The 18,328-nt window shown below is 42.2% G+C and overlaps 1 protein-coding gene across 8 annotated transcripts; it reads left to right on the top strand.

The window, feature by feature from the left end:
• Positions 1-12: 12 nt before the first annotated feature.
• Positions 13-18,069, top strand: LOC140551926 (zinc finger protein 646). Of its 8 annotated transcripts, none has more exons than XM_072675730.1 (5): positions 217-492; positions 7,878-7,962; positions 8,565-11,265; positions 11,721-12,860; positions 13,976-18,069. In XM_072675730.1, the coding sequence occupies exons 3-5, from the start codon at positions 8,780-8,782 to the stop codon at positions 14,970-14,972; spliced, it is 4,623 nt and encodes a 1,540-aa protein (XP_072531831.1). In that variant the 5' UTR covers positions 217-492; positions 7,878-7,962; positions 8,565-8,779; the 3' UTR covers positions 14,973-18,069. The 8 variants fall into 8 exon arrangements, with proteins under 8 accessions (XP_072531833.1, XP_072531831.1, XP_072531830.1 ...); XM_072675729.1 differs by having other exon boundaries at positions 7,875-7,962; XM_072675733.1 differs by lacking the exon at positions 217-492 and having other exon boundaries at positions 7,089-7,962; positions 13,976-14,946; positions 16,085-18,069.
• The last annotated feature ends 259 nt before the right edge of the window (positions 18,070-18,328 follow it).

Below are 18,328 nucleotides of genomic sequence, written 5' to 3'. Positions count from 1 at the left end.
GTTTCCGACCAAAACAACGGGAACACAATCACTTCGTCCTGACGACCCTCAAAGTCCTAAGCAGAAACTTCCGAGGAGGGCGAGAAGGCAGCAGTAGACCGCAGATGGGAGGTGGGTTGTTGTTTGAAATGGTGTGGTGTTGTGGTGTTGAGGCTCGCTGGAGCTCTGGGCTGCTGTCTGCTCTCTGCTCTGTCTGTGTGGACTGAGTGTATGGAGCCCTTCTCGCAGCCATTGTGCGCAGTGACGCGGCGAGGCGTCTGCAGCTCAGCCCCATTCAGCCTGCAGGAAGTGAGCGGGCTGGGCGAGCAAGCACGGCGCTCTGCTGAACCCGGGGAAGAAAGAGAGAGAGAGGGAAAAAAACAAGAGAAAAAGATTATGGCGAGCATATGAACTCCTCCTGAAAAAAATATTCATATATATTTGACCGTGCTCGAATTTCGAAAAGCATCGTCGAGCTGCTCGGTTTTGTTGTTGCGCGCCTCCGCCGCCCGGGTAAGTCAAAGCAGTATATATTTTTTTGGTACACAACGGTCACCATCACTGAGAAACACCGCTCCGCTCCTCTTCTTTTTTCTCTTTTTTTCCTATTTGGCCCGAGATCTTTGTGTTGCTTCAAAGCTAACGTTAGCCGGCTAACCGCTCGGCTAAGCTAACGGGTTATCGCGCCTGTATTCGCTCGAGAATAATCGGTTTAAGCGGGAAAATGCAGCGCGTTTAACATCCCTCGATTTATTAATGACGACAATTGTGTACAATCTGCGATATTTCATAAACGCTGACAGCTCCTTTCCTCTCAGCATCGTGGGGGGTGTTAGCTTAGCATAGCTTAGCCTAGCATAGCTTCGCTAGCCCGCTAGCCTAGCGGGTATAGCTACACCCACAAAAGCCTGCGCGCTAAAAAAAAAAAAACTTGATTAAAAAAAAAATCACATTTTACGGTTTTACGTACTCGGTGCTATGAGATGGACTTAAGATATTTGCGAAGCCAGTCTTACGTTTATTTTGGACATCTTCAAGCTTTTACGCGTTATTCCGATGTAAATCGTTTTTTTCTCCTCAGCCCACCGTTAGCTGATTTAGCTAGCTAGTTAGCCAGCGCTAGCTAGACGTTTGCTTTTCCCCTCAGTGCAGGAATCGCGATTTTTTTTTTCCATCCCGTCTCCCGCTTTTTAATTTCGGATTATTAGCGCTCTAAATCGTTTCTCGTTAAACTCAATTTGCGGATTTCAGCTCCAGCTCGTCGCTTCTAGCCGGCCGGGCTGCATCTGCTTTGTCCCCGCAGAAAAAAATCGGCGTTAATGTTAACGGGTGTGGATCTGGCCAGGCCAAGGTCACACTTATAAGCACAATTTAGACAAAAATACACCGTTTCCGAACTTGCACAGTTCGCAGTTTCAGAGCATTTCATTGTAAGTGCGCTGTCTATTTTATCCCGTGCACAGCCGCTAAGCATGCGTGCGTTTCCCCCCGCAGTGTGTTAGCGATAGAAAAAAAAAACAACAAACAGCTGTTAGATGTGTCATTTCTGTGTATAATGAATGATTGGGCGGTGTTCATTTATTTAGTTGGAGTTTGGACGTGTTTCGTATGAATTGCTGTAGTGTTTAATTCGTCGAAGTGGGGCCGAGCTCCTTGCTGTTGGGCAAATGAGAAAAGTAAACACTGCAGCTCCGCGCGTTCCCTGCATTTACACCATGTATACCGCCAGCCCTGATCTCCCAGAGCCTCTGGCTTTTTATTTGCAATGCCAGAAGACCGTTGGTCAGCATATTATAGTGTTTTTAAGCGTGACATTTAGAGAGTGTGTGTTTATTTATATATTACACACTGTTCAGCCTTTACTGTTTTCATGTGACGTTGTAATGTCGTTAGTGATGGTTGAACGCTGGGCTGGGCAATATGACGATGTCTATCGTTATCGTGTTAAGTACTTTCCTCAGTATTAGAGAATAGAGTTTATATATATGTTATATATATATACACACACACATTATGTTATTTATTTTAAAAAAAGAATTTATTTAAATATTTTTTATGTTAAATTATTTATTTATTTATTTTCTCTGTTCCGACTTCCTAAATTTCGAGAAGAGAAATATTGACATCGCGCATTGAAAGTATAGTAACGTTTTGTGATGTGTTTGACTGATCACCCACACCTGATCTAATTTGCTCTAATTTACAATGTAATGTGTGATTTTTAGGGAGAATCGGGTCGAGTTCGTTCGGATCGGTACCATGTCTGATTATCTGTTAGTGGTTATAGCAATACTGGCCTTCACAGGTGGCTGCAGTATGCACATCAACCTCTGACCAATCACAGTGTTTGTTTACTATCTGTCGTGATCAGCATGACCAGTCTGTTACAAAGAGTACGCAGTCATGTTATAGGCGCAACTCCAGCACTCTGTCCTTGTCTTGCAGCCCTGCTCAGGATCTACATGTACAAGCTACAACAGATAAACAGCAATAGACACATGGCAAATTTTTTTTTCTGCTATTGTACATATGTAAACCATGCATTACTGTAAATCTGATGCATATGACTGACTAATGACCGACAGAACAGCCTCTGTTCATCTGTAATTTGTTCATTGAAAAGGAGAATTTCCACATAAGGAGACTAAAGTCTCTGCGTCAGTAAATAATTAAGATGTAAACAAAATCATTCAGATGGGGTTTGATATGAAACGCTCCATTCTAGAGAACCTTGTAAAGAGTTGTTGAATGCCTCTTACAAATACATTGCAGAACGGTTACACCTTATAGTTATGAATAAGCTGCCTGATGCCTGAGACACTGTTATACAAATATATATATATAAGTTGTAAAGTGGAGAAGAGGTACTTGCACATGCAGGTTGTGCAGCAAAAATGCCCCCAAAGAAAACATTGTTTTAGATTTTCCACTATTTTACCATGATACACAATTCTGTAAAAACAGTTTTGTGATTGACAGGTTCGGTTATCCAGCATATTGTGGTGTGGAAAGTGTTTTCATCACAATATGTAAATTAATATTACAGAGAACCCTTTTTGTTGCAATATGTAGAACTATTACTTTATTTTTGTAAGTTTTTTACCAATCCTAAAAAAAAAAACCCAGACGAAGAACCTTTTTTTTTAACGTGTAGGCCAGCACAATCTATCATTTGTAGTTTTCTATCACTAATATATATATTTTTTTTTATATGTTTTTAACATTTTGTTCTTCCGCCATTACGGTTTTCACACAATGACAAATATTCATCTTTACTTTACATCATAAGACTATTTGTAACAGAATTTTATCAAATGCTTTTTTTCCTCCGCTTCCAAAAATCGATCCAGTACGGGTGCAAACCGTAATCATTTCATAAGTATTATGGCAATACTGGTATTTGCAGAACACCAATGCAGTATGTAAATCAACCTCTAACGAAACCCATTCCACACTCAGTGCTAATAGTAATGCAGTTAGTACAGTATGTTTTAGTAAACATTTTCAGTTGTTAGTATGTCACTTTATCCCTCTCACTCTTAATAAAATACATTGCTGAATGCAGGGATTCACTAATATGGGAATTGTATGTCGTTATCCAATGTCATTAATGCAGATATCTGCAGATGGTGATACATAAACATTTCTAAAACGGTAGAAATTGGGACCGAATCCAAATGGATCAGCATTACAGAGAAATAAATTATGGATAGAGTGTTACATAAGTGGGGGTGTACATATCAGTATCGGCAGATCATCATTTAAGAACAATTCTCTACATCGCAAAGACATTTAGATCTGTGAGCTATCTGAAGCTGGTAAACGGAATGTTTACATGATGTTAAACTACTGAACTAAAATGGGTTTTATGCGTTTCACTGGGTTTATACAGAAATGAACCATTGCACCATTGGGACATCTCTTTCATTGTTTTGTCTGAAATCACTCCTGCCTTTGTCAGAGTTACTGTCTCTACTGTCCAGGGGAGGATTTCTACTCTCTATTGGAGCTCTGCTGTGAGGGTTTGATTGCATTAAGCAAAAAGTAGTGAGGACCTCACTTCATTGCCAACTGCCAAAAATCTTTGCATGGAGAACCATTATTCCAGAGAATACAGTTACACTACCCTATAGCTCAATGCTGGAGGGCATTATACCCATCTAGCTCACATCTGGCATTAGGCATAGTGCCAACAGGTGCACGTTAATCGTGTCCTATTCTATTGACAGTATGTCTCCACATGGATAAAACAAGCTGTCTGTGCGTGCATTTGCACGTCTTTGTCAGCAATAGGTGCAACTTAGTGTAGTGGAAGGCATTTGTTAGAAGGTTAAATACGTTGAATTTCCGCTTCACATCTTAACACCTCTCCTTTACAATGCCTTTTTTGTCTTCAACAATTTCCAGTGCTGATATAACTGTGATATCATTGTGCTTCCATATGCAGCAAACCGAACGACAGCGTCCCGCGACCCAGAAAAGCACACATTCTAGTGCCACGTATAACTTCCGGGTGAATGTAAACAGCAGAGGACAAGAGTGGAAATATTTTTGTGAAGCTGGACCCATCTGGCATTTCGCTGCATGGATCTTGACAGACTTGATGAGGCTAACACATCCAGATGGTCTGGAAACTGAGACTACAGGTCAGGTTGCATAGCCTCCGGCTCCATCAGCGGGGTTTTGTTTTCACACGATTTCTGCGAGACGCCCCCCGACTTCAATCGGAAGTGCGTATGACGTAGGTGTCATCACGTCAGGAACAGAAAGCCGTTTTAGCTAGAACCTCTCTTCGATGTCTGGCAGCACTGCATCACCCACACGTAAACATAAATATTTATTTTTTATTATTATTATTTTTTTAACCCTGTAAACAATGAAAGGCTGTATAAGGGCCTGGACTATATTCCTTGCCTGAAAACGGCAAATTGCGCTTAATTAAGTTATCGTGATATTTAGACATTTTCACTGTACAGTGTTTTTTCTCATTCACAATTTTCTGCAATGCATCCAGTTAAACAGCACTAATACAAACTTAACCGTAACACAAAATATTTTTAAACTGAAAGCTAAAATTACGCACAAATCAACAAAATGTGAAACGACCAAACAGTCTCTGTTGTATTTTGGGCGCATCAAAGTGCGCGGTGGCTGACCAAAGATTCAGAGAGCACACAGGCATCCTCTGAACTTAATTAATTTTCTTTAAAAAAAAAAAAAAAAAAAAGCGGTAACAGTGTCCTTTCCAAATATTCACAAATTTTCACAAAATTAATGGGCCGTATATTTTGGTTGCTAATCAATATGGCAGTTATTAATAAGATAAGGGCAGTATAACAGTCATAACAGTATAACAATTCTGTTTTTGAAGGCTAATGTAGTCCTGAAAGCTAATACTGCAGATTCTCAGCTTGGACCTGTGCATCAAAGCATTCATGAGTGTGAGGGTTTGTTTTTTGCTTATGATTATTACCTCTTGATTGTTGTAATTATTGTGTAATGCTCCTGAACTTCTAATGGGATTATATAATGACAGTGGATTTAAATAATTTAATCCTACAAATAAGCAAAGAGGAACCTATGTCTTTTTGAAGTGGCATATTAAGAGCTACTAAATGAATGTGTGCTTTCCCCATACCACCAAAAACCTTTGCCTTGTGGTTTCAGTGCTTAATCACAGCAATATTCCAGTTGATCAGGGTTTTTTCTGTTGCAATTTGTTTAGTAAGTTTTATTTTACTTTGTACTCCTAAAACATTGACTGCTTTAACAAATTATATCTTCCTTCTAAGCTCCCTGACAAACCACAGGTGTTCATGCAGGTGTTCATGCAGCAAATTGGTGAGACAGCAACAAGGACCCAAGGATGATGGTTTGAGAAACTGTACACTTTAAATCAAATAATTTAATATGGATGAATAGGTGATTTCTCATTTGCTGTAGTTCAGGTCATTTGATTGCTCTTTGATTTGCATAAATTGAGGATGGTTTTAGTATATGACTTATTCTTTTCTCCAGAGTTTACATAAATTCAGCAAACCTTTAAATGACTTTAGAAGTCTTGGTCTCTCTGAGAGGCTGTGAAGCTGTTTATCTGGGCAGTAGAAGTAGAACATTAGAATAAACATAAATAAAAATTCCATTAGGAGCCTTCAGTGTGTGAGTATTTATAGCTTAACCATTTCCAGCTCCCACCTGGAGGAAGGCCAGGATTTCCAGTTCCTGTCCAAACACATAGTTTATCTAATCAGTCCTTCATTAAAGTCAATCAGGTGAGCTGCTGGTGGAACTGAACAATTCCATACAGTAACTGGAGTTCACAGAGAAGTCAGGAACCTAACCAGTTCTTCTAACGGTCATAACCAAGATATCCATACATTTATTGACCAACAACACATTCTGACCACTGACTGTATGTTATTTTGGGTTTATTCTAATGTTTTACAGGTGAAAGCGCTCACTGCTGAGATACACTTTCTAAAGACTGACTTATACTTTTGCACAAAACTTTATACTGAGTAATTAGCCATTTGTAAGTTTTCAGAAGGAATTGTAAAGTCTAATGAAACTTACCACTGTTTCTGTTGTAGAACCCATGAACCAAGCAGTAAGGCTCCAATTAAATGATGGCATGTAAAATGCATGAATATTATGTTTGCTGCAAATATAGCATGCAAAATATTCTGCATGTTGATAGCCAGGGACTGTTAAAGCTAGCTAGCCTGATGTCTGAGTTTACAGATTCCACTTTGGAAATGTGTTTGGGGTAGCACTGTCACCTTGAGCCGTTGTTTTGGCCAAGTTAATCAATGCAAAGATGCATTCATTGGTAGCTTGGATGGTCTTAAAAGGGAGATATCCTTTTATACAGTGCTGAAGCCAGATGTATTTAATTGACTTTTTTGTGAATGAACTCTGGCTAGCTGTGGGTGCGATGGAGGGGTATGCAAAGCACTCTTTTTCTTTTTTTAAAGGATCAGCATTATCTAAGATAATTAATAAAAATAAGGAAATGTAGCTTTTATAACACATTTTGCTGTTTTGTTTTACCACACACGTCCCATTTCAGATGAATATATATATATATATATATATATATATATATATATATATATATATATATAGCTGGTTGCAGTTGGATTTTGTTCACATCAGAACTATTTACAGCTTATACCAATGCCAAAGAGTTTGTGGAGTCATCATATATATATATATATATATATATATATATATATATACATACATACAAACTTCATGACAAAGTGCAAGAATAAATGTCACTTGGCAACTTGTCAGTGTTGTGCAGTTAAGGGGTAAAGACCGCAACAGGTTCTTTTAGACTAATGCCACAGAAGAACCCTAGTCCTGTAAAGAATCAAGTGAAATATGCAAATGTGATTTTATTATTATTTTCTTTTCTTTTTCATTTTCTTTATTGTTTTTAGTCCTCATTATGCCAAGATTTTTAAAGAATTTTTAGGAACTTTTGGAAGAACTTCTCACATATCTGATTGAGTGGCTTAAAAAAACAGTGTCACTTGGCATCACTCCACAGAACTGTTCACAAAACCGAGTCTGAAATAATTGACTAAATGAATGTATGGCATACATAATGTTTTGTTGGGCAAGTGATAGGCATAATAATACAGGTTTGTAATGAATTGATTTATTCATAATGTAATAATGTTTAGCTGTACTTGCTTTCAGAAAACAATAAAGAATTTGTAAGGTGTCTTGTTTCTGGCTGTGGTCGTCTAAACTGTTGAATGTTTGCAGATTAAATCTTTATAAATTTTTTTCTTTTTCTTTTCATTCCAAAGTATGTTTACACGTAGCTATAAATAATGCATACTACACACAACAGTGCCTTTGACATTATTTTGTCTTTTCTAAAGTAGGAGCTTCCAGATCTGTGATGCGCGGTGTCGAACCCCAGTGATTTGACATGGATTGTGCGTGTGGGTTTGAGGAGAAAGTTAAAAAGTAAGAAATTTAGAAAGTTAATAAGTAATTTATCACAATAGGATTTTCATGGATCAGTTTGGACTAATGGTGCATTTGGACGTAGCTAGAACATCAAAAATTCTAGTGAAATGTGATCATTGCTTAGCTTCTTCTGAAATCACGCAGTCTTTAAGGAAAATGTTAAGGCAGTTTTGCAACATTTAGATATCATGCTAAATAGTTAATGAACCATTCCCACTCTCACAATCTTAATTTCAGTGGTTCAGTTTAAAGATAAATTACAGTCCTTGTTAATAAAAATGTATTTGTAGGTGTTGGAAGAAGGAAAAGCAGTAGAAATGTAAATATGAAATGTAGTCTATGACTGAATTAAATTACAGTGAAATCTCTGTTCAGTTGACTAGCACAATAATCTTTGATTTGTTTTCTTGTAGATGTTCAATGTTTATGGTGCATCCTCCTGAACACTGCTTTGTCACATATTACATCTTACAACATGTGTTCTGCAGTCCGGCCAACGATACTTTCTGTTATCAAATGCTCTGAACAGCTACTTGTAGAAGTGAGTAAATTCCTCAAAATAATGTTTTGATGTATTTCTTTCTTTTGTATCTTCTCAGCTCCCATCTGGTGCCCTACATCTGTCCAGACGCTCTATGAACTGCTGTGACCGAGTGGATTTGAAAGGCTGATTGGAGAGAATATCTGCCTCCCAGGTAAAATGGCTGATACCACAGAAGCAGAGAGCTGAGCATCACACATTGCCCCCCCTTTCTTCTATGTTCGAGGATCATTTTATGTGGACATTTCCCCCTTCCATTTCAATTTTCTCATCATGGCTATGCATGATATGAATCGTGCCAAGGGTTTCCCTTGCAAAGAATGCGACATGATATGCCCAAGTACACCTAGCCTCCTGGAGCACATGAAAGCCCACTATCACCAAGAGGGGAATGGCAGATTTGAATGTGAACAGTGTGGACGCATTTTCAAACATGCCAGTAGTTTGGCTTCACACAAAAAGTCCCACGAGATGGGTTCTTTCCAGTGCCCAGTGTGCACCAGAACACTGCCCAATGCAGTTGCGCTGAAGAACCACCTCCGCATTCACACTCTGTCTCCTAGTGCACAAGCTGAAGAGGAGAATGAGGATGGTGTTGATGAAGATAGGGATTATGGTTTAGCTCAAGATCTTTCTGACACAGGTTTCCGGGGCCACCTGAACAGCAGCGGAATGATGACGGGACACGACCACGACAAGCAAAAATCGCCGGGATCCGAAGATGCTTGGGACAGACCGTTCAAGTGTGACCAGTGTGACAGGACCTACCGACACCACGGCAGCTTAGTCAACCACAAGAAGTCTCATCAGGAAGGCACTTATAAGTGTGCTATCTGTTACAAGCAGTTCAGCAATTTGGCAGCGCTCAACGCTCATGAGCGTACTCATTCAAAGTTTAAACCCCCTGGAATGTCCATGGGAAGCCTGCTGCCCGAGACATCTGGACCCCGCCCCCCTGCCCCCCAAACGGATGACATGGCCGCCTGCTTTTGCCATCTATGCCAGGTTTCTTTGCCCAATAAGAGTGACTTTCAAGAACACCTTCTGTTGCATAATGCTGCATCATCGTCGCTGGGGCTGGCGCGTAGTTTCCCTGGGATAGTACCCCACAATCTCAGCACTGTTCGTTCCCCAGCAGTCAACCCATACACCCCTGCTCTTGGCGACCCCCTTCCGCTTCCTCCCTTACCTGACAAACGTTACGATCAGATGCTAGGGCCTCCTGTCAATAATGCGATTTACACCTGCGCCTACTGTGGGTCCGGACAGCCTGACTTGGAGAGCCTCAAAATTCATTATCTGACCCACGAACCTCATCCCCCAACCCATGCTCAAGAGGGTCCCTCCATTCTAAGCTCTGATGGCCTAGGGTCCAACTCTCAGCCATCCGTGTCATCACCCAGTGGGGAGTCCAGATCGCAGCAGTCGTCATCCATTGATGACGCCGACCGCAGATTCAAGTGTCAAGAGTGTGGGAAAAGCTATCGTCACGCTGGTAGTCTCGTCAACCACAAGCGCTCCCATCAGACTGGCCATTACCAGTGCACCATTTGCTGCAAGGAGTATCCTCACCTTGCGGCCCTCCAAAGTCACCTCCGCAGTCACAAATCTCGGCCAAACTCCCAGGGACTAAACTCCGAAGGCGACTGGCTGTCATCTGAGCCCATGACAGGACTTGACTCCCAGCAAAGTTTTGTGCATTCTCAAAACCAAGAAAACGGCACCACAACCCCCATCTCACTGCCTGGCAGTCTTGGTGACGCGGCCCACTTTGTTTCAGATGGTGGCCACAGCAGTGGACTGGATTCTCTCGAGTTCCACGACCGATTTGATGGCTCGCTTGCTCAGGGGAACTCCGGCCACTCTCCGCTTCCACAGAATCATCGGCAGGCAGACAGGCACATGTGCTCTGATCAGGGCAGTATGTCCAACGGTTACATCGGCGGCATGGGCTTCCACGGTTCAGGGGGTGCCTCTTTGCCAGCAGGCAGCGCCAACCTCAAAGAAGGCAATCGCCAGCGACGTGGACAAGACCAGCACTACGGAGGAGGTCAGGGAAGTGGCAAGAGAATGGAGAGCAGCAAAGATGACGACGGAGAAGTCTACCAGTGCACGGTCTGCGGGAACCATTACGCCAGCCTTCGGGCTCTTCGTAGCCACCTGCGCAGCCATGGTGTGAACCAAGGCGCAGGGCCTTCCTCTGCCCTCTCGCCCTTAGGTGAGCAGGAGTGGAGGAGGCGGCAAGAAGGTAGTGAGTCCGGTCTACAAATCTGTAGTATCTGTGGCCAGAGTTTTACCAGAAAGCAGGACCTGCTCAATCACCAGCTGGTCCATGGACCTCCCCGGCCGGACGGATCCGTGCAGGGCTTGGGGGGCAACAGCTCTAATGCTAATGGCAAAATGGATGGAAGGAACCACATTTGCGTTGACTGTGGCATGTTCTTTGCAGATCGCCATCACCTGATCACTCACCTGTGTCCAGGCAAGGCAAGAGGCGGAGCGCTGAACAAAAACATGAATGGAGCCAAAGGGATGACTGGTGGTGCTGGGACCAGCAGTGGTGTGGACCACCGGCAGATGGCCGATGATCGTCCCCACAGGTGTGACCAGTGCGGAAGAGGTTACAGGCACCCCTGCTCCCTTCTCAACCACAAGAAATCGCACAAGACTGGGGTCTTCCGCTGCCTTGTCTGCCAAAAACGCTACTACAACCTGCTGGCTCTCAAGAACCACCAGAGGACTCATTTTGACTTAAAGAGGTTAGCCAGCATTGCATGTGCCCTATTATACTTTAACTGTGTAGTTCTCTTTGCATACTTTGACTGTGTATGTATTATGAGTTCCCCACTTGTGATTATCCAGGTCATCACTGAAAAGAAATAGATTTGAATCAAATTGTGACTGTTAAAACAGTGTGTACAACTCATATTCCCATTAAAAACAAGATGAGGGCAACACACTTAGTCAGTCATTCTCTCTTTCTCAAACACACACGCGCACATACAAACACTGAATCTGTATTTCATAACATCTGTCCCATTGGAGTCTTTGTGTAGTCATCTCTGTATGTGTTAAAGTGTTCATGCTGTGTGCTGCATTGTTTTTGTTTTTGGTTGTTTGTTTGTTTGGGTTTTTTTTGTTTTGTTTTGGTACAGAGGATTTTGACATTGTTGTCTCATATTTCTGGTTTTGTGTGTTTTTCTTTGTGTTACAGGCATAAGTGTGAGGAGTGTGGGAAAGCCTTCAAGATCCAAAAGCAGCTGATCAATCACCTGCGTCTGCACGAAGAGCACAGAGCCAAGACTGGGGTCCGTGACCAACGAGTGCAAAGCATGAATCAGCATAACGGTGCGCGCTATGAAGGGGGACCATCCCAGATGCAGCCCATGAGGATGGGGGACCCACAAAAGATGCAAAACCCACAAATGCAACCCAATTACGGCCAACCTCAAGGCTACAAGAAGCCGTACGCCGGGGCAAGGGCTCAGCAGGTGGACGATGGCAGCGGCCGGCGCCCCTTCGCCTGCGACCAGTGTGGACGCACTTACCGCCATGCCGGCAGTCTGGCAAACCACAAGAACCTGCACAAGATTGGCGAGTATCACTGCAACGTGTGCAACTCCACCTACCCAAACCGGCTGGCGATGAAGAACCACCTCCGCATGCATTTCGCTCTGAAGAAGTTTGCCTGCAATGATTGCGGCAGGGGCTTCAGAAACCAGAGGCAGCTCGAAACACACACCTCCAACCAGCTGTGCAAGGACCTTCCCGGCCCCAGCGTGCCACCCCCACCTCCCCCCAGCTATGAATGCAATGGATGTTCGGATCGTTTTGCCACTGCGACTGATCTAGCCTCCCACAACTGCAGCGCCCAGCTCCCTTCTTCTTCGGCCTCTCTGAACAGTTCCAGCTTAAGCATGGACGCTGCCGACCTCGGCTCCCCTGAGCGCGAGGAGCGACCCTTCACCTGCGATCTCTGCGGCTGCTCCTACAAGCACGCCAGCAGCCTGCTGAACCACAAGAACACACACAAGACCGGCAACTTCAGCTGCTCCTACTGCGACAAGCCCTACACCAACTACATGGCGCTGCGCAACCACATGCGCATCCACACGCAGAAGAAGCGGCACATCTGCTCCACCTGCGGAAAGGCTTTCCGGCTGGCTCGCTTCCTCCGCAACCACCAGAGGGTCCATGAGGAGGGCCACACACGCTTCGGCTGCCCCACCTGCGGGAAGAGCTTCCAGGGTCGCTCTGGGCTGGCCAGGCACCGCTGCGGGGACAACCAGGTAGGCATCGAGGGCAGAAGGAAGGCCACTTCAAGCACAAGAGAGGGAGAAGAGTGCCGGTTCACGTGAGTTTACGTCTGTTGTTCGTGATTCTTGAAGTGAACTAGTAAAGATCACAGGTTTCTACATGTCTATTACAGGTATATGATCTCCAATCCGGCTTCCTCGGGACCATTCGCGTGCCGGAATTCGGATTTTTCTGAAGTTTGGACAGTATGATTAGTGGAGACCAGATAAGTTACCCCATTTTGCTTTCAGTTAGCATTATACTCTAGAATATTAGGCTACCATCATTTTTAATTGGTAAACAATGTACTGAATAATTAGATGTGTTTGTGTTACACTACAGACAGTTGTCTCACTGAATCCCTCCTTATTGATGTCTTGTTGAATGTGTGTTGTTTGCTATTGTCACCTTTTGTCACTTTTTTTTTAAGCACTGATGTTTGGCATTTAATACCTGGTATAAGGGAGGGCACTGAGACAGTATGATTATGGATGTGGTGGTCCCAGGCATAACAGTTGGTTTAAGCCTGTCAGTAACAAGCAGACCTTGTCATGGGACTTCAGTGTGTTCATGAGTGCAAATTCATTTTAAAATCTCACATTTAATGCTTTATTCATACACATTGTATTTGGTATGTAGACGAAAATGTGGAATCGTTCGTATTAGGTCTGATACTGTTTTACATAGTAATGTACTTTTTGGTGAATGTTTTACTAACACCAAATGTAAGTTAAAATACAAGCAAGTAATTTGTAGTGTTGTTTCAGGCTGTCCTGTTCAGTTTCTCATGACCAGGTTTGTGTAAATCAGGCTGCAACAATAACAGTACATATATTGCATTTCCAGCTAAATTGATTAAAGGGCTGCCTTGTCAACAGCAAAAAGAATGGGTTTATTATGAATATTAGCAATTTAATTGAATCCATTCAGTGCCTTTTATTTGGCACATTTTGCCAGTTCTCTTGTTTGTTTTGGCAGCTTGGATTCAAGATCATATACCTGTATTCATCTCTCCAACTAGTTGTTCCTTATTTCAGTCAAGTGTCTAATGACGGGTCACTTGCATTCAGATAAAGCTGGGTAACTAATAAGATGCTGTAAAAAGAGAAAACAATTAGGTGATGCAAGAGAGATTTATTTCGCCCCTCCCCTTTGTGTTTTGTCTTTCCACAGATGTGAGCAGTGTGGCCGTTCCTACCGGCATGCCAGCTCCCTCCTGAACCACAAAAACACCCACACAGTTGGCATCTACCATTGCGCCGTGTGCCTCAAGACCTACTCCAACCTGCTCGCCCTAAAAAACCACCGCCGCATCCATTCGGAGACGCGAAGGCACCGCTGCCCTGAGTGTGGCAAGGCCTTCCGCGTCTCCTCCCAACTTCAGAACCACCGCCGTGTGCACCAGAAGGAACGTGAGTTTGCCTGTACGCTGTGCCAGCGGAGCTTCCCCAGCCAGTCCAGCTTCAGGCTGCACTTAGAAATGCAGCACGGACGAGGCCACAAGTCCTCGCACCACCATCACCACCACCACCACCACCAGCAGCAACAACAACAGCAACAGCAGCATCATCATCATCATCATCATCATCATCCACCAGTTTCGTCCGGAAGTTCTGACCTGGGTTGGGGCTCGGGACTTGATCTAACTTTGATGCAGGCCCAGGGACTGGACCCAAACGATGTGTCCAAAACGTCATCTTTCCACGGCCCCGGTTCTGGCCGGTCTTCCGGCCACCAGCAGCAGGGCCGTAACGAAACGGGACGCAAGGCGCACGTGTGCGACCAGTGCGGGCGCGGCTACAGGCACGCCAGCTCCCTGCTGAACCACAAGAACAGTCACAAGGCGGGTACCTACTTCTGCAACTCCTGCCAGAAGGAATTTTCCAACCTGATGGCGTACAAAAACCACAGACGCATTCACACAGAGCCCAAGCGCTACCAGTGCCCGGACTGCGGCAAAGCTTTCCGAGTCTCAACACAGCTCATCTGCCACCGGCGTATTCACACCAAGGAGAAACCCTTCTCATGCCAGCAGTGCGACAAGCGCTTCTCCAGCAAGTCCAATCTGCGCCACCACCAGAAGGTCCACTGGAACAGCTCGGCGCCCACCAGCACCATCTCCATGGGCGCCACCAGCTTCTTGGGTATGCCCTCGGGCCCCTTTATATAAGTTAGTGGTTGGAGTTGGGGAGGAAGGACTTGTTTTTGTTATGGAGATTTAATGCCAAGGTTTCCTGAGGTGCCAAATAGTTATCCTATCCCCCCCCACCCCCCATTCTCTCCTCTCACCTCTCACCTCATCTGCAGTTAGCACAGTATGTGAGGCGTGGCTGTGAATTATTCCTACCATTTTCTTTTTATTATAATTTCTTTTTTCTGTTTCCTTCGGTTGAGCAGGTTGTTGTCTAGGTTTAGAGGACTGTCCCTCCATTTTCGCATATGTAAAACGAGGACTCGGTACACAGACCATTTTACATCATTCAGACAGACAGAAACCACACCCCCCACACCCATTTTAAACACTGCGGCTGACCCTACATGCATTCTGGCGTTCACTTGATTTACCCACCCTCTGTTCTTTTTTTTTTTTTTTTTTTTTTTTTTTTTTTTTTTGGAATCTAGGGTGATTTGCTCGCTCGATGTAGCGTAAACTGCTTGAAGAATAACAGTTTTAAACTCGAACTTGAACTCTTGCTTGACAGAGGACTGCATTTCATGTTGGACTTTCAATAGGTCAGATTTTTTTTCAGTTATACCACAGTGAGCAGAATTGAGGAAGATCAATTTTGAGTCAGTACTCGCAGAACCAGAGTGGTCATTGTAGATTCAGCTGGTTTCAGTGAATCAGACCCATCCATCCATTTATACACCCTCAGTATTAAGGTCAGTAGAGGCAAAGAGGTTAGTTTTGCATCTGAAATCAAATGAAGACTCCTCCATCATCTCATCTCCATCCTCCCTTTGGTCACCTTGCAAAATGTTCAATATTTTCTATATTATACAAAGAAGTCATATTCACTGTCAAATTCCCAAAAAAGAAAATAAGAATAACAATAAAAAAAGCAAACAAACAAAAAAAAACATTGAGCAACTTGTATGTGTAGGAGCTAGGTCTGACAGTATATAGATCGTATTTGAAAACTGACTGCAGTCACCATGTTGTGTAGAACTCTCAAGGGTGTTTTGCTTTTGGTTTTTTTAGTTTTTTTGTTAGTTTTTTTGTTGTTTTTGTTCTCCCATCTGATGTTCTCTAATTTTTTCTAACTTGTGTGTTTCTTGCAGCACGAAGATGAGCTTCAAACCTTATTATTCAGCAGATGACAGCATTGCGCTATATGGGTTCTCTTCTTTGCGGCATTGTTTTTGTTTGTTTGTTTGTTTTTTTTTTGTTTTTGTGTGTTCCCTCCTATAAAGTTTCCCCTCAAGACGTTGCTCAGAACCCTTATTTTTCAAACACCGCACCTGAGTAGCTAGTGTATAGAAATAATAGGTTGTGCTTTTGAGGAATAAAAAAAAAATGGGGGGAAAAAAAAAGAAAAAGCAAAACGATGTATATTGATAGGCTTGTACTGGCATTTGGTTTTAACTTGTATTGTATCGTACTTCTGACTGTATTATTTACAGGAAGACTTTTATATAAACAAAACCACAAAAAAAAGAATCACTGTAGTATGCATTTTATTTATATTAACCCTTATAACCGAAGACGCTAGTTTTAGGACCTGCCCGTCGTAGGAGCTCTCTGTTCCACACGCTTCCTTCTCTCTTTGTTTTGACCGGTGAATCCTTCATATATGATTGACATGGAGTCGAGGATATGACAGGACTCCTAAAGAACACTCGTTTTAGTGACTGTAATCTCCACTTCTCTTTTTTTAATTTTATTTTTATTTTTTTATCTTTGTTTTGGTTAAATGCTTTTAAACCCCTTGTACAATAGACAGGGAGCTGTAACAATGTGTGTTTCTCCGATTGCAGTATGATGAGTGTAAAGATATCACTGTATTGTTATGCCTTCCTCACGTGATGTCGTGAAAGTCCCGCCCTCTGCCCCCGCCCTTCCTTTTCTCACATCAAGATTGGATGTGCCTCTGTCTCGTGCTATTAAGCTCACATTTTTAAGGGATGATTTTATTTTTGTTATTTTATTTTTGTTTTGTGAAAATTACAATCACTTTGGCAATCTTATTTTAACCCCTTTTTTGTTTGTTTTTGTTACATCCTTACAATATCCCTTATATTTATTAGTATCCTTTTTTATTTAATTGCATTTGACTATTTCAAGCTCATTGAACCTATATTACCAGGGAGCACTGGTGCTAGTAAGTCCATTCTATTTTGAGTGAAAGTGAAGTCGTAAGGAAAAGTGATATGACTAGAGCACAGGAAGAAGATTGTGTATATATGTATGTTCTTATAACCTGCGATTAGGGTGGAAAAAGAAGCTAAACTATATAACAAACTTAGGTGCATTCATCTGGGAAGGATTAATGATTTTGAACGAAAATAAGAACTATGTAAGTTTAACCTTTTGTTTTTTTTGTTTTGTTTTTTTTCCCTCTTTATTTTTCTCCTCCTCCCTCTTTCATGCATATATATGTACTGCTGACTATACACTTTTTTTAAACTACATTTTGATAATTCATTTCCTAACAGAACTTGTTTGGATTATAACCTTAATGCTCTCAAGTAATGAAAATAAATAGCTGAAAAAAACATAATTCACATTGTTGTGTGATTGGTAAATATTTTTGACACTAACACAAAACTCTCAAATGGCAGCTTTACGGGAGAAAGGCGAAACCTTCTAAATCTTTAGTGAAAGTCAACGTAATATTTTTTTCCGCGGCAATTAAAAACATTTTTGTCAGTCCATTTTATCAGGAAATTCTCCGCCGATACAAAGAACAAATGGTGAATTCCCATTGTCAGAATGCGAAAATAGAAAAAACAAGGTTTTTCCACGACAGCAACTGTGTGGTTGGGGATGGGCGATATGGTACAAATACTACATCACGATATTTAAAGATGATTAAACTTAAAAACTACTATTCAGAAACTCTCCCGTACAGGGTTTTTTTGTTTGTTTTTTTATTCAACATCTGCTGCTCTTCATCTAATTAATCCAGTCTAATTACAGTATCTGTAATGAAACCTGCATCTGATCAGTGTTCATTAAGCACTAACAGTATCCTCAGTGCTTAGATAAGCATACTGTCGCCATAACAAAATTTATCATATATATATATACAAATCTTTTTATTTATTTTATTTATTTTTTAATAAAACATCCTACAATCCTAAGAACCATTTGAATGTTTAAATGTCCTCTTAAGTGTCCTGGTTAAATTGAGTTTCTTTACAATGGAGAAAAAACTGAAAAAAAAAAAAAAAAAAAAAAAACTTATCAGTATAGCACCAAAAAGGGTTCCACTGTTGTTACGGGTCAACAAATCTTTTTCTGTGCTGTATAGAACCCTTCTTGCTAAGAGTAGGCAGTAGTGCCTCAGTAGACTCTAGGCCAAG

This window comes from Salminus brasiliensis, chromosome 3 (genome assembly GCF_030463535.1).
Source record: "Salminus brasiliensis chromosome 3, fSalBra1.hap2, whole genome shotgun sequence".
NCBI classification, from domain to species: domain Eukaryota; kingdom Metazoa; phylum Chordata; class Actinopteri; order Characiformes; family Bryconidae; genus Salminus; species Salminus brasiliensis.
The sequence above is the reverse complement of the archived record's forward strand: the minus strand, read 5'-3'. Positions and strand labels throughout refer to the sequence as shown.